At 35.8% G+C, this 15,987-nt stretch overlaps 1 protein-coding gene across 9 annotated transcripts in view; it reads right to left on the bottom strand.

Moving 5' to 3' along the window:
• The window catches only part of RALGAPA1 (Ral GTPase activating protein catalytic subunit alpha 1), a 144,715-nt gene that overhangs the window by 77,677 nt on the left and 51,051 nt on the right, over nt 1-15,987 (bottom strand). For 5 of the 9 annotated variants that reach the window (XM_071557915.1, XM_071557917.1, XM_071557916.1 and 2 more), the window contains 8 exons: nt 11,520-13,082; nt 9,475-9,599; nt 7,158-7,374; nt 5,862-6,038; nt 2,419-2,571; nt 740-933; nt 519-617; nt 259-414 (listed from right to left, as the gene is read on the bottom strand). In XM_071557915.1, the coding sequence (XP_071414016.1) occupies nt 259-414; nt 519-617; nt 740-933; nt 2,419-2,571; nt 5,862-6,038; nt 7,158-7,374; nt 9,475-9,599; nt 11,520-13,082 (2,684 nt within the window). The remainder of the gene's footprint in view (nt 1-258; nt 415-518; nt 618-739; nt 934-2,418; nt 2,572-5,861; nt 6,039-7,157; nt 7,375-9,474; nt 9,600-11,519; nt 13,083-15,987) is intronic. The other 4 variants (XM_071557920.1, XM_071557921.1, XM_071557923.1 and 1 more) reach the window with 1 other exon arrangement.

The following is a 15,987-nucleotide window of genomic DNA, read 5'->3' as shown; positions in this document are numbered from 1 at the left end:
ATACAATCAATAAAAAATGTGAAAGTACATTTTCTGCCCTCATATTTGTTTGAAATGGACTACAAAAAAAAGAATTTCAACCAAGGACATAAGGACCATTTATCAAAATTTTCTTTTTAGAAAAACTATCAGTCACCTAACTATTTTCAAAAATGAAGTTAAATTCCTCAGCTGAAAATTCATTAAGTATTTTTGAGAAAATAATTTTACTTTCAGTTATAACATTTACATTACCTTGAACTTCATAATTAAACTTACTTGATCAACATGAAGAAGTCCACAGTGCATTATATTGTAGAAATGAGTTAAAAAATCTCTGTTTGGAGAAACATCTTGTCTTCGTTTCATTGTCTTACAAATAAGTTTATAAGCATGTAGCTTTCCTTGTTTGTATTTATCAGTCAGCATTGTTGCCTACAATTTTAAAACAATATCTATTATTCATAAATTTAAAAAATGCCTTTAATGCATCTACATTAACTTTTATTTCTGTTTCACAGTTCAATGCTCAAATTTACCTTGAAGAGCCATGGTGTTAGAATTCTCAGTGGTGGAATTAAAACTGGTGGAGAGGGTGAAGTTAGGTTATCTGTTGAAATACCAAGATTGTCTCTTATCTGCAATTATGAAAAAAAATGAAAAGATAATTATTTAAGGGAAGCATATAAGGTGGTGGTTTTTTCCTTTTGAAAATCCTGCCCTAACAGGTCAAGTTGAAGAAAAGGTTCAGTTCTTTTACCTTGGCCAGATTCTGCCACAGTTCACAAAGATAATCAAAAACCTGGGCATGAATCTCTGGATCCATGATGCTGTTGACATCCCCCAAAATTCCTAGCATTCGCCTCCACATCACAGTGGCAACATCCGCATGCCATCCTGTAAGTGTTCCCCCAGCCATCACACTGCAACATTCTGAGGGGAATTCACTAGTTTCTGTAACAGAAGCAAAAAAGGAGAGTGAGACACATACCTCCAGAAAAGGAAGTTCTGATATAACTATTACATACATAGTCTTCTTAAAATCAAAAGCTCAGGCTTTCAGAGCAAGGTATTTTTTACCCATTCAGCCACCTCAACACTGCATAGGTTAAACTCTATTATAAACTCTGTAGAGGAGGAATTGTCTTGTTTCTTATATTCTTTCCATAAATACCATTTAAGGTCACTACCAGAGCTCTAATACAGATCAGATGGACCCAGGAAGGCCACTTCTCTTGTACATTCCTCTTACATTCTCTGGAGTCAACGAATCTCTAAAACTCCACTTGCCTGCTTTCAAGTAAAATTATGTTTCAACTTTATGTTTTTCCCAATAAAACATGAAGATTACTTTCCTTAGAATGTACTAGGAATGTGTTTTATTGCAAACTGAAGTGAAAGGTAAGAGCAAACCTGTCTCCAGCTACTGTCCTTTAAGCAGTAAATTTATATGTATGGGGAGGCAGCATTCAGTAACCCAGAACCACATTCTAACACCCAGCTAGCTTTCTCCACACAGATGATTGATCTAGACTGTCCATACAAAGGAACCTTCAATAGATTATGGTGGCTTAAGTCTACTTGGATTACACTTAACTATCTAAAGAGCCACAAGAAACTAGCTAATGAGTCAGCTTTAAAGCAACAGGCATTCAGAATCTTCTTTCCACCCTCTCAGATGGATTTTCAAAACATCTCAGCACCAGAATTTGCTGGGATCCTCTGAAAATCTCATACCTCCCACAGGCAAACCAAATCAAACTTAAATCTGAATTCAGGCTAAACACATAGCCTCTTCTTTTGAAGATCTGGACCACTGTGGTAAAGATATTAATGGTTTCTAGGCTGTAGATTTCAAAGTACAAAGCAAAATGATATTTCTGTTCATTAGTAGGCTACTTAAAGAAAAAAGGTCTGAAATATATGTCAGACACTCTTGTTTCCATGAAACCAAATATGGCAGAAATGTGTACATTGTATTTACAAAGTGAATGTATCTTAGAATTCAATAGCTAAGATAATTAACATAATTACAAATTTGTCTAAATATGAAAGGGCAAAGAACCAAACTTCCAAGGAGAAATTATAACATTACTTTACAATTATGTCTTATTATTACTTCGCCAATGATAAAATAGTCCATGGCAGGGCCACACAGTTGATTAAGCTGCCAAGATTCTAAGCAGCTAAAAGAACAATTATAAATGTGTGGACTACTAATCCACTGCTAATAATTCCAATGAAATGCAGGATAAAATGCAAAAGGTTTTTGTTTGCTTTTAAAAGAAATCCCCGTAATTAAATATTTTTTAAAGTGCAGATGAAAGAGACTTGTACAGGATTGTTTACAACTCATGATATGAGCCACATATACTATTTCGCTATATTGCACTAGAAAGAAAGAAAGAAGAGGTTTGAATTTTCTATTCCAGATATTGCCTAAGTCATCTGGCGTCTGCAAAACAGAGTGGTGGAGCTTCTCATCCAGCTGCAGATCCTTCTGCTCAATATGATCTGCATGAAGAGTGGCAGGAGAGGGTGTCTGTGATCGGGATCCAAGAGCAGATTGGACTGGAGACGCACTTTCAGAGCCTGCAAATGCAATTTTTAACAGTTACCTTAAAAGCCTTTTCCATTTCTCTTGAGCTACCAAAATGTTGTCTAAACACAGTATTAAGAGAAAGCTGAGCAGCTTTTAGGTATCAAATATAAAAACAGTAAGATCTCCCTGTGACGGGTGTTCTGTAAGAAAACAAATTGCATGTAGGAAAGCTGAGAGATGAACATTCACACCAGTTAGGTCAGTGGATTAACAGACCTCTGCTTTAGGTCCAAATAATTTTAAATGTGTTTGTTCTGCAGCACTGTCATCATTTTGAACCAGTCAAATTTCTCATCACATTCCCTCACCTAAATTTCCCTCCAGCAGAGTGTTTAAGTAAAATTTTTCCTGGAACAAATCTTTTTCCAGGCTTACTGATTCATGCAAGTTAATTTATAAATAAAAATGAAACCAGTAACTGATAATCTTTGATGTTTTTCTGCTGATTGGACTGAGAAAATCTGTATGAAGGGAAAGTTCTATACAGTTGGAGGAGTATTACTTCCTCTAAGACAGGAAATCACAAGTGTCTGAATGGCAATGCTGCAAAGGCATTTTTCTGTGATCATCTCTGAGCAACCTCTCTAGGCAACTACATGGTCTCTACTGAGACATCTGTGGAGAGGGAGTAGGTACTTGTATTTTTCTTCTGCACTACCTTACATTTCACATTCTGAATTTGTCTAAAGATCCTTATAAAAAGCTGAGTTCAGCCAGAACAGTCACCTGGCAGACAAAAAGAGACTTTTCTACCTATGTTAAAATGGAAGAATTCAAACCTATTAACTTTAACTCTTAGATAAATGTAAATAAAAATACTATGTGTGAAGTTCAGTAATACAAATAAACTGAACTTTAGGGACAGCAATGAAAAAGTGAGTGCTTTTAAACAGTAATTTTCCCAAATTATTGTGAGAATAATCAAAAGACTGCAAAGAGAACAGTGTTTAAAAACTACACAGAAAACATCAGTGTTATCAAAACCAAAATTGCGGTAAACAATCTTATTTACATTGTTAAACTGCAAAGGTCTCTATCTCCTTTAAATGACTAAGGCAATGAAGCTTTTACCCTCAATTTAAATCAACATCTCTGTACAGGAGAGAGGGGTACTGCTGCTTCACACGGCAGGCAATGACACTCCCCCCTTGCTACTGACCACTTGTTTTGTACACACTTACAAAGACAACGTAAGATACACCCTTAAAAGATATTCAGAGAAATCTTTTCTTACTTCATTTCCATTCTGCTCAAAGTAGTGCAAGGGAAGGAGCACGAAAGAGTGATGGAGAGGAGGGAGAGTGAGTGAGAGTGAGATAGAGAGGGAAGGAAAGGGAATGAGATGGAAAGAAAGAGCAGGCAAGGAAGGCAGGGAGGGACAGAAGACCATCATATGACGGAAGAGAATGGAGAGAAACAATTATGTAAAATTTGCAGAACTACACTGGAGACTGTCACTAAAAGATATTCCAGCATATACAGATCTGAATTTGACTGAGACTATTATGGGTTCAACTTGTTCTAGGACAAGCAAACTGCAGTCAATAGTAATCGCTAAGAATATGAAATAAAGCTCATATGCCAAAAATAATATTTCCTTCCAAAACCTTCAAGATAAAACTATTTGAAAGGAGCAGTTTTTTGATCAGCAGAACCACTGAAAACTTATTTCTTATGAGTGTGTTTTGAGGTTGAGTTTCTGCACTGATTTGCTGGCATCTAATATAATGCAACCGACGTTGAAGCTTCCCTGTCATGGGACTCTGCATACATGCGGTTTTCACGAGACAGCTGCCTATCTTTCAGAAGACATCAAAGAAAATAGTATCTTTCTCTTTTCTTATATGTCAATTTAGCAGAAATTAGACAATGGGCTCCAATATTGTTGAGTGTGTGGAACAGTCAGAGACAGAAAATGGCACACAAGTATTGCTTCCTCATTAAACCCAGCTAAATGCATGTGACACAAAAAAGCTGCCTCTCTAAAAGAGTGGTCTAAGCAAGATGACAGAACCACAGAATCTCTCAATAGGCAACTCAGTCATTAATTGCAAGCTTATCAATTCAATTATAGTGCAAACTTGGACAAAAATACAAAACAGTAATGAAATAATTAACATATAAAGGCATACAAACAAACAAAAAGAACAGATCTTCAGCAAGGACCTTCAACAAGCACAGAGTAAGGATTAAAATGAAGAGGACAAAATTCAAGTTGAACAACAATGCCTGTGAAAGATAATACCATGCCTCTTTCCCCAGAAAGGCACTTTTTAAAGTGAAGACTGTTGGGGGAGAAGATGTCTTTCCATATCTCTGAAAATGCAGTTTGATTTCTCACAGAGAACAAAACAATGTATGTAGGTACAAGCATTCTCAGATAAAATAGGTACTGCTTGTTGCTGCTTGTTACTTGTTACAACTAGAGTTGTAACAGGAATGGTAGTATGTATCAGTCATGGAACAAGTTGTATAAAAAGAACATCTTTACTTCAGATTTACAGAATCTCTTGTCTCTGGCAAGAGACTGATCTTCAAAATCCTCCACCTCATAGAGAAGGATTCTCTCTTTCAGAAAGGAATCTATTCATTTTGAGTTAACCGCATCACCTGGTGGTTGTTCCGCTAACTTATTTTCTCTCTCACTCTCTCAAGAAACAGTTGCCAAATAAACTGGTGGCGCATCAACCTCAGCAACTGAGGCTATTACACGCTCCTTCCTCACAGGCTTACTTTTTCATGAAAAAAACAACCTAAGTACTAAAATAAAAAGAATTTTTAAGTTATAAAAACGGAAAGTGATGTTACATGGCAAAAGAACATTATACAGACAATATAAAGTGCCATTAAGATGGACATATACAAAAAAATCCAATGATATTTCAGAGTGATACACTGGTTTGTAATAACACTGCTAAAGCCTTCTAAAGAAAAAACTTTTCCTGAAAATCAGTTATTTAACTACCAGGAATAGAAGAACATTTGTAAGAGATCTAGCATACATAATGTGGCAATTGTACAGATTTTCTCGTGAAGGGTTTAAAAAACATTTGCGAATGAGCTAAAGATCTTACGGGTAACTAAGACAAAGGCTTTCCACTGATGTTATTTCATGCATTACTTTTCAATAGCAACAGAAAATATTTGAAATATAAGAATCATCTTAAATAGAATACAGATTCATGACAGAAGCTGAAACTTGCATTCTTCAGGATGTGTAAAAAATTTCAAAAAATAAATGTACCTTTTTTTAAAGGCTTTTTTTTTAAATCTACTTTACCAGTAATAGTTGCAGCTTCAGCAGACAATGGTTGCTGATTGAGACTACTTGTTTCTGAATCTATGTGGAGTGTAGTTAGACTGGCCACTTCTTGCTCCTCAGCACTCTGCTGCTGTCCTGAAACTGCATCAATGTCAGTAGAAGCCGGCATCCCTGCCTCAGTGCCAAAGCTGAAATCTGTGTGAGGAAAATACTGTATTAACTAAGAACCTAAAAATACCACTAATATGAAAAAAAACCAAGGGCCCAGGACCACCAAACTTCTCCATGGAAACACTGTGTGTGCATCTTCTAGGCTACTACTATACTGCTGCAAAATTTACAGGAAATGTAACAGCAGAAAATACTTGACTATTTTGAATAATCTCTTTCTTGTGAGACTGAACCTGTGACTGTACATCTGCAGAAGATGTTCCTGTTGCATGTCCTGTATTCTACTTAGTTGCTGTAAGAGCACTCACATGTAAATAAAGTAAAAATAATGGAATAATATATTAAGGAATTTATTTGCAAAATTTAAAAGTTGGAAGAAATGTTCAAGTTTGTTGCAAAAACACTAAACTAAAAATATTATGACCAATGATACTCTAACAAATGTTATTTTGAACATTAAAGAAAAAACTGTCAGGCTGAAATGTAGGCTATCATCACTTGGTTGCATAATAGCAACATATATAAAAATTGTAATTTCTTCAATAAATTCTACCATATAAACATTATTTTTATTTTACATAATACACGAAGTCATAATGACCCCATCTGTTGAACAAATGTGGGAATAGATAAACAAAATTAATGAAACGCACACTAATTTTTATAAAGCATAGTAATTTTACCACGATATTGCTCTTAGTATCTTGATTAACCTATGATTTCACAAAAAAACAGAAGCCCTTTAAGTTTTACCTAAATGCTTTCAAAATAATTAAAATAACTTCCAAAATAAGTAACCTTTAATTTTTATATTTTGTGCCAAAGATATGAATGTGCTGCAGGGAAAACAGAATATTGCTTTTTAACTTTTGTTCCAGGTTATTCTGCTTTTTGCACAGAAGTATTATTTTGAAAAGTAGTTTTCCAGTGCTTTTTTAAATATACTAAAACCACAGCAGCATCTTGTAAGAACTCTTCTAGCGCCATTAACTTGCTAATGATTTCAATGGGAAATCAAAATAATCTCTCTCTACAGAAAATTGCTGGCGTACAACTTGACCAGAAGAAAACCCCAAACCAAACCAACAGAAATTTGTAATCAATTAGTAAAATATACTATTACTTTAGGAAAAATATACTTGCTTTCGAACTTGCGGCCGTCATACTGGAAGGCGCTGAAGGAGTCGGAGTGGCTGTCTGAGCTGATGAGGTCACTGCTGCCCGCGCTGGCCGGTGACGTCCACTCGGAGGGCACACCTGGGTCATCCACAGCACGCATTTGGTTCTGCTTGTTCAATATATCAGGAAGGTCTTTAGGAACTTCCAGGCTGCCAGGACTGCTTCCTCTTCTTGTCACATTCTACATAAATAGAAATAAACTATCTTACAATCTTGGATGGCTCATTTACATAAAATGGAAAGAGCAATCACACATTTGCCAAAGTCAGAATGTAACATATAGTTCGTAAGTACCTAAATCAGAAATTGTCATCATACTAAATACATAGCCCAGATTTTCCAAACCCCCAGACAAGCAGCAGCAACTGAAGAACTAATGCAGTCAGGAAATCTCATAAATACAAATTGTATTTGCATAATGAATTTTTGGGCATGTATCATAAAAGGCTAGGATTCAGACTAGCATGGGCCACACACATTATAGGTAAGAGAGAAAAACAGTGAAAAATGTATATTAGTTTAAATCACTAAAGAAAACTTATTAACCTCAGTTTCAGACACAAGCAGAAAAAATTGTCAAGCAATTTTGCCTTTTCTGGACTATAGGTTACCATGCTATAAGGAAAAAATTAATTTAAACAGCAAGCAAATAGATTTTTAATTCATGCATTAACACCCTTATGATGAAACCACAACTTTGGTATTGGTTTGGACACCAAAGACCACATATAGCAGAAGTAAGACATGCAGATTTGCTCCTGTACAAGTAAGGTGGCAATGTATTTGAAGTCTTTCTTTAAGGCACCTTTTTCCAGATAGGACTGCTTGCAGAAAAGCCATTTTACAAAATGGCTTGAAATCTTTATGCATTATGGGACTAAAGATGCCTTCCTTTTACACTAGGCCCAGTCACTTCTGCATTCTTTTACTATCCTACTACTAATTAGAGTTTAACTTAGACTGACAAGCTTTTCATGGTAAGGTTTCAGCATTCAATAGATATAGCAACCTAAAACTAATCTTAATAAGTTGCGACCTGTTTTAAGAAGGCATATTTATTGTTGTGTGCTAACTACAAAAATGAGCGGCAGGGTCCGAGTATTTACCCAAACTTATCTCAGCTCTTTTCTGCTAGCTAAGGAAAGCATCAATTCTCAATTCAAATAGTTTTCTCTCTTCTTCTGGGCCAACCGTGATGATTTCTGTTTTACTAATTTGCACACTAAGTTAACCTTTTTATGGACTTCAAGGCAACATTTTGTGTTGTAATTCAAGACTTACTAACAAGAATACTTTGCACCAACAGTTTCATGAACATGAGTTCAATACAAAAGAGAAAAAAAGCATACATATGGACAAAATCTATAGATCCTCTCTTGGCATTTATACAAGATGATGATAAAGAAACAATTTTTTTAATCATTTAGAAAAATCTTCTTCTGCCCCTTATTAGCAACAACTCCTTATTGACAACTTTCTATAGGAGCAAATCTTAAAATGACCTTCTTTAAAACTTCTAAGCAGAAAAATCAACTAAACCATTTTGAAACACTATATTTAAATTGTTAGCCATTCTGTTCTTTATTTGCAACTTTTTTTTATGTTTTCCCTTTTATTGCTAGTTAATAAGCACTTATCTCTTCAAATCAGTTGTCTCATTCTGTAAGGATTCAACAGTAACTAGAAATTCTTGACTTAGAATTGATTAAAATTTCTCACTATGAATGCCATTCCAAACATGACACTTCTAGAAAAGTGCAGGAAGAAAGCATATGAAAAGCTGGTTTGACGACCAGAGCATTATTTACCAGAAATCATTCAACACTTGGAAATGAAATTTAAAAAGTTAAGGAAAAACATATATTGCACCAGTTTTTAGTCTGTTGCATTGACTATACCTGTAGAGAAGTACTGTACTACAGCATGATACTAAACTACATACCACTCCAAGTACTGCAAATGTACATATAAACTATTATTCTGAAAATGCCCATGTACAAAGATTCTTTATAGGCGCAATTAAGGTTTAATTCAATGAGACTCTTCACCTGACAGTAACTTCTGCATTGATTCCCAATGAAGATGTAACAGATATGAAAACACAAATGGTATAAAATGGCACGAATCTATGTCAAAGTCAAGAAATAATTAAGCAATATTCTTAACTCTGATTCATAAAAGCCAGAGAAATACATTTTGTGAACTGATTTATAATGTCATTGGCAAGTTCACACATATATGCAGACTTAGGTATTGAAATGTAGCAAGTTTAAAGGCTTACCAGTGCACTACCACTGCGGAGTCTCTCAGCTATAAATTCATCCATGAGGTCAGGAACATTTGTATTGCTACTGCCAGTATCACTATCAATAGGGTGCAGCTTTTGACTCATGTCCTCTCTATTAGCTAAAAGCAAATGAACAACCATTTATAGTAAAGAACACACCAAGGCATTTTCAAAAAAAAAAGTAACAAATTAAAAAACCTGCTAATTAACAGAAATTAAAAAAATAAAAAATCAAATTTGCCGAACATGCATTTTAAGAATGTCCGTCTTTTAAAGCAGATTCTACTTTCAGAATTAGTATGGCTTCTTCTTCCCACTAAGCAGGGGTTAGTTGATTTCCAGTTCCACCTTTAAGAGCAGGAAGCTTTATAGGTAAGCACTACTCAAAGTTGTTAATGCTTGCTTTAAGGGTAAAGCGTATGTTCTTCCTCCATATCACAAGTAAAAAATCCTAAAAAATGTATATGATTCCTACAGGCTTCTTCTTCACTGCATTCCTAATGAAAAGCAATGTGGTGGAAAAAGCAAACTAGGTTGCCATATACACTAATGATAAATGGCAATGTGGCACTGTATGCAGATAGTATAGATGGTGCAAAGAAAACACTACGTAATAAAATTACATGCTGGTACATGGAATGAAAATTCTAACTGTGGATGATCAATGGCTATGAACAATTAATCAAGTTCACTCATTTATCAGTGTTATATATTTGATATAATTATACTGTTCATATTAACTGTGTTGTTACACCTGACTTCACAATATTAACCTTTAAAGTCTTCAAGTTATTCTGGTTCTTTTTATAAGATTTTTTTCCCTCAGTGTCATCTCTCTTGAGACCATGGTGTAGTTCATTCTAGCAAAAGGGCTCTGTTAAATGTTACAGATTTCAAATAACAGGTACTTCTAAAACTGGTGCTTCCTAGATATCTCTTTTTCAGAAGTATAGATTCTGCAGAGCAGCAAATGGTTTTTGTGAGACCCATGACAGTAACGCGCTTGGGTGCTGTGCTTACAGAGACTGCCCTCAGGTGGCACTAGCATCTCAATGCAGGATGCATTGCAGAATCCTGTTAATCATGCCAGCATAACAATGGAGGAAAAAGAAAACCTGCGTTACTGCTGAAAGTTAATTGATTGTTCATTTAAGGTTATGTGAACTAAGACAATGGATATTAGAGTGATAGCCTTCTTTTTTGATCAGTCCACAGAGGTCTCATAGTTAGCAGGAGAAAGATTCATGAGACCTTCATGAACATCTGCGATTCCAAGAGAAAAAGAAAGCAATGAAAGATGTTGCCAAGATGTAACTGCAGCCATTTTGATGAATGAATATAGGAAGGCCTATGTCACGTTTTGAAAAAGACTCAAACAAAACCTTATGATTAGACTCGGAGAACTGTTGTAATGAAATCATTCCAGTAATGGCAGATTGCTGTTCCACACTATTTAAAAAAAATATCTAAACTGACCTCCAAATGTAAACTTAAGGAGCTTTTGTTTGTTCGTTTGTTTTGGAGGAGGAAAAGGAGGAAGAGGATGGGGAGGAAGAAGAAAACACACTAAATGAACCAGAAATACAATCAGTTCAACCGAGCTGGTCAAGAGCCAGGTCCTTTTGATAAACAAACTACATTCAGAGTGGAATAGCACATTCTGATAAAATAGGCATACGCCCATCATTCAGTAGGCTGAATTTTAAGGCTCTGCACGGTAGATGAAAATTCAAAAGTCTCATGGCTTAATCCTTTGTTTAGGTCATTTACTGTCTCTTCCTCTTCCCTAACCTGATGGTCTTCAGCAGCAAAGAGGTTCAACTAAATATCTCGAAAAGAGAAATTAGTAATGTAAAGTATGTAAATGTAACTTATGCTGGGAGAAAAATCAGCTGGCTGTATGCGCATGCATAACCAAACAGGGAAAGCAGTGATCATCCCAAAGCCTTTTGATTGCTTATCAGAGCTTGCTTCAGTTGCATTAAGCCAAACTGGTGCTGCCTTTCTCCTTTTGCGCTCTGCACACTGTTAGTGCTCACCTGCAGCCTTCCTTCCAAAATAGCCCATTACATGACTGTACAGATCCCTCAGTGGAGCCTCTGCTGGCATTCTGTTCTGCCTCTGTGGGGAAACATTTGCCTTCGGCTTCGAAAGAGCATGTACAACAGTTTTATAAACACCACCCAGGGAGCCCTGCTGTTGTGCTGACTCCTGACCTGGTGCCCTAAAGGCATTACGATTATGGAACTGACTAACTGCAGTACCTTCTTTCTGCAACACAGCTGCTTGACTTTCTGTAGATTCCTTAAATTCCTTGCTGCCAGCTGAAGCAGCATTGATTGCATCTAGATGTCTATATATTCCGGGTCTAATCAGTTCTGTGGCAGCTGATGAGCTAGTGCTTGTACTGGTACTGCTGTTGCTGTTACCACTGCTGCTACTACTGAAGCCACCAAGTTTACGAAGTCTTGCTTTCCAAGCAGCCTCTTTGCTCTCAAGAGGATTGTAAAATTGAACAGATTCTGTAGACGGCCTAAAAGTAACATGAACACTATTTCTTTTTTTAGTTGTTATTTTCATGATTTTGGCCCTATGAGTTACAGTTTCAGATATACTCCTTTTAGTTGGTGCCAGTTTGCTTGTGCCTGTGATGTGCGGCATTTGAGAGTCAACTTGTGCTTTAGTAAGAATTTTCTTTGCATGAACAATACGTGAGTTGGTCAGTTTTTCATTAAAATGGGCACTTTTATGCTTTTCAGCTACCACTGCTTCCACAGCTAAATCTACATCAGCTTCAGTGGCTGCTTGCCTCCACAGGTATCTCTTCCCTTCTTTGCTGCTAGGACTACTTGACCCAGGATCATACATGCTTTCATACTGTTTATTAATATCTAACTGTCTGGCTTTATTGAGCACTTGATTTCTTGTAAAAAAGTCTACTTGAGTAGGTGCAATATTACTTATAAAGCCACTTGGGTTTTGTTCTAGGTCCAGCTCTGTGTTATTGTCTCTTTCTGTAACAGTGATGCTATCCAGGCATTGACCAGTCTGCTCTCTATTTTCCAATCCATCCAGTGGTAATCTATCATTCCTATTTCTATCAACATCATGAGCAAAAGCCTTACATTTATCTATCTCAAAGTTACCGCAAAGTTCTTCTTTTTCTTTAAGATATTCTCTCAGAGAGGAAAGGAGATCATCTTCACCTTCAAGGTCAACATATTGGCTTTGTTCAAAGGCAGTGTTTGCAAATTCTACCGGCCCTATTAAATGACAAAGATGGTCATAAATACTATCCCCAACTTCCAAGGAGGACTCTCTGCTATTTGTATCAGTGATATGGCTTTCAGTGGATTTATGCATTGAAGAGGTCTCAGTGGAACTCTGTAAGCTTGGAGCATGATGGGATGAACTGTCAATGACAGGAACTGCACCTTTGGCTCGTTCAACTGTGAACGGTTCCAGGATGTCAGAGGTGCTGCTACTTCGTGGCAGTGGCTGTTCCTCATTTAATGCACCAAAAACTTCACTTGGAGCATCCTCACTCTGTGAATAATGTCTGACTCGAGGTGGACGTGGAAGAATTTGAGCATCGTCAATGTCTGTAGAAAAAAGTATATGTAACATGCACAAAAATTTACGTATAGAGACAATATATATTTACCACTATGTCATACTTATGTGACTTTAAAAGCCAGGAAAGTTCAGAGCCTTGTTTTCTTAGGTACAACAAAAATACTTTTTCCAATACTAGAGTGTTAAAAACACACGCACATAAAATCCAGTACAGAATGTAATATAAATGAGTTAGACCATCAGAACACAGTTTTAAATGTTAACATGCATGAGAACAAACAGTGAGATCATGGAACATTTGGAAATACAGTTAAAGCTAGAGCTGTGCCAATAAGTTCAATAATTCAATCAATATTATTCCAGCTAGCTTGTTGAGGAAGTGGTTACCAGAATACAAATGAGTATAACAGTAGTACTCCCTTTGTCAAATTTACATTTTCAGAAAAATGGCAACTCCAAAGAGAACAAACAAGTTTTTTGAAAATTAAGACTGTCCATTGAAGTGGCATACTTGTATGAATATGTATAAACTACGGAAATATCAGAAAGAATACTATAATACAATTCTAAATATTACAAGATATGTAATCTTGTGTATACTCAAAGACTAAAAATTTGAGATGACAAAGAAGAGTTGGCCCTATACAGAAAAGATGACTATACATAATGGACAATTTAAAGGTACAGCCCTTTTCCCTAGAAGGGCATTTTGTCTCCCATCTTCAAAATGTGATCCTAAATACTTAATGAAGGCTTACATGCCCTCTTCTTCCAGTTTTACTTGAGCAAATATAACTTATAAGAGGATTACAGAATTAAGGATTCTGATACTGAAAAACATCCTGCAGCCTCGCAACAGTTAACATTAGAGTAAACCTGGTTTTGTTTATCAAAAGACCAGAGCATTTGTTATGACCATTTGAATTAGTGATTTCTTGCCTCTGTTGTGACTCCTAATATGTTAGCGTGGGTACAAATCATAGTTAACTGTAACGAAAGCTGCAGTTCAAACATGGATCACCTAGGAATTGTACACAAGTATCTTCAGCTCACTTTACATCAGCCACAAAGATAAAGAACCTTCACACACCTTTTCAGGAGTCCTGATACGTTACAGAAATACTAAATCAACAGTGTAGGCATGGCTAAATATTCCCTACAGACAATTCAACAGACAATTCATCCTATCCCTTGCAGTCTTTTTATGAGATAAGCACTAAAACAGCAAGGTAAAAACAGCTTACTCACTTCTCTGTTAGTTTCTTTTTAAAAGAATCCTTTATTCCCCAGATTAATTTTTTTCTACCTACTACTTAAGTTGTAGATATGCTTTCAAACTCAGGAATAACAGTAAAGAGCTTAAATGTACACCAGCAAGAGTTATTTGCCACAATAAACAGACTTACCTTGTTGTTCTGTCTAGAGCATTTAACTTCAGGACTATAATGGTGAATTTACTTAATATCAGAAAAAAATTTAAACCCCTTTCCTGTGACTTTGATGTGTTACAGCCAAAATAAAGTAACTATGTTTATAGTTCTATTTTCATGTATTTCAACTATTACTAAAGCTTATCTATAAATATTAAAAATCTTTCAAATCAGTACTTTGTGGATCTATATAATTCAGTAATATTGAATATTGATAATCTGAAGTCCCCTTAAAAACCTGTTTTGAAATGCTCAGACTTTTCTGAGAATGTTTAAGCTGGAGTTGAATTTTCTCATATTTTCCTTCTGAGCAAAGCATATAAACCGGAGGAATTTTATATATATGTATATGTATATGTACTTCATTACAAAGAAGAAGAAGATAAGTGGTATTTCTGTGCTCAATTTTTTAGAGAAGTTAAAGTTTGAAAATTAAATTTTGACCTTATACAAAGTTTACTGTACTGTAAAGAAGCTACAAGACGGGAAATGGAAAGACCTATATTGGAAAAAAGAGAAGAGACATCCAAGCTACCTCAGAAAATAAACACGTACTGAAAAATAATTAAATACAACACAATCTATTGTCCTTTCTCTCTTCAGTTTCGATAAGCAATAATTTTTCTCATCATTGTTCTTATTCAACTCATTACTAACTACATGAATGAACACCGTCTGAAACAAATGGTGTCTCTCTCTAGCTGGAATTGTTATTTCAAACTCTCCAGTGACTCAGGCAGAGATTAACACGTGTTATGCTTACACAGCCTCAGGCTATTTCTTACAGCTATAAAGGAAGGACCACAGGATGCATTAAAAAATACGTATGATGTTATATATGAGATTAATATATGGAACTATGATACACTGATCTCATCTTGAGCCTTCAGTATGCATATCTATTATAAACTCAACCTTATCTAAAGCAGCAGCCAAGGAATCGCATGCTGTGCTTGCATGGAGTGATCATGAGTTTCTAGAATGTTAAAAATAACAGAACAGAGAAGTCACAATGCACACAAAGCAGCTCCACACATTGAAATAAATTCAGCTAGATTTATTTCAATGTTGATCCAGAATTAATTTTAATTGCTCACATAGCATGACTAGCACATACAAGTACACACTTTCAAACAAACACGTGCTTTTGCCAATGGAGATTTCTGTCTTATAGAACAGAGGAAGAAACAAAGGGAATGAAAAACATATTGTTATTGCCATATCAGCCCCCCAAAAATACAGGCAATATTTAAAAACTCAAACAAACTGACCCTTCACAACATGGGCTCACTTTTGTACACAGGATATGTAGTCAAAGTGTGACACCATAAACTCCTAAGGAGTTTGTACTTTGCAACTGTGCACAGGAAGGCTGCGCCCTTGACACCCTGTGTGCACCTGGGAGAAACACTGCCCTGGTTCCTCTTTATACTACAGTGAGGAAGAGATTGAAAATGGTAGATCTGGCCAATCTCACCTAATCACAACTTTCCTTAAATCA

The sequence above is a fragment of the Pithys albifrons genome, chromosome 6 (assembly GCF_047495875.1).
Source record: "Pithys albifrons albifrons isolate INPA30051 chromosome 6, PitAlb_v1, whole genome shotgun sequence".
Classification (NCBI taxonomy): Eukaryota; Metazoa; Chordata; class Aves; order Passeriformes; family Thamnophilidae; genus Pithys; species Pithys albifrons.
The sequence above is the reverse complement of the archived record's forward strand: the minus strand, read 5'-3'. Positions and strand labels throughout refer to the sequence as shown.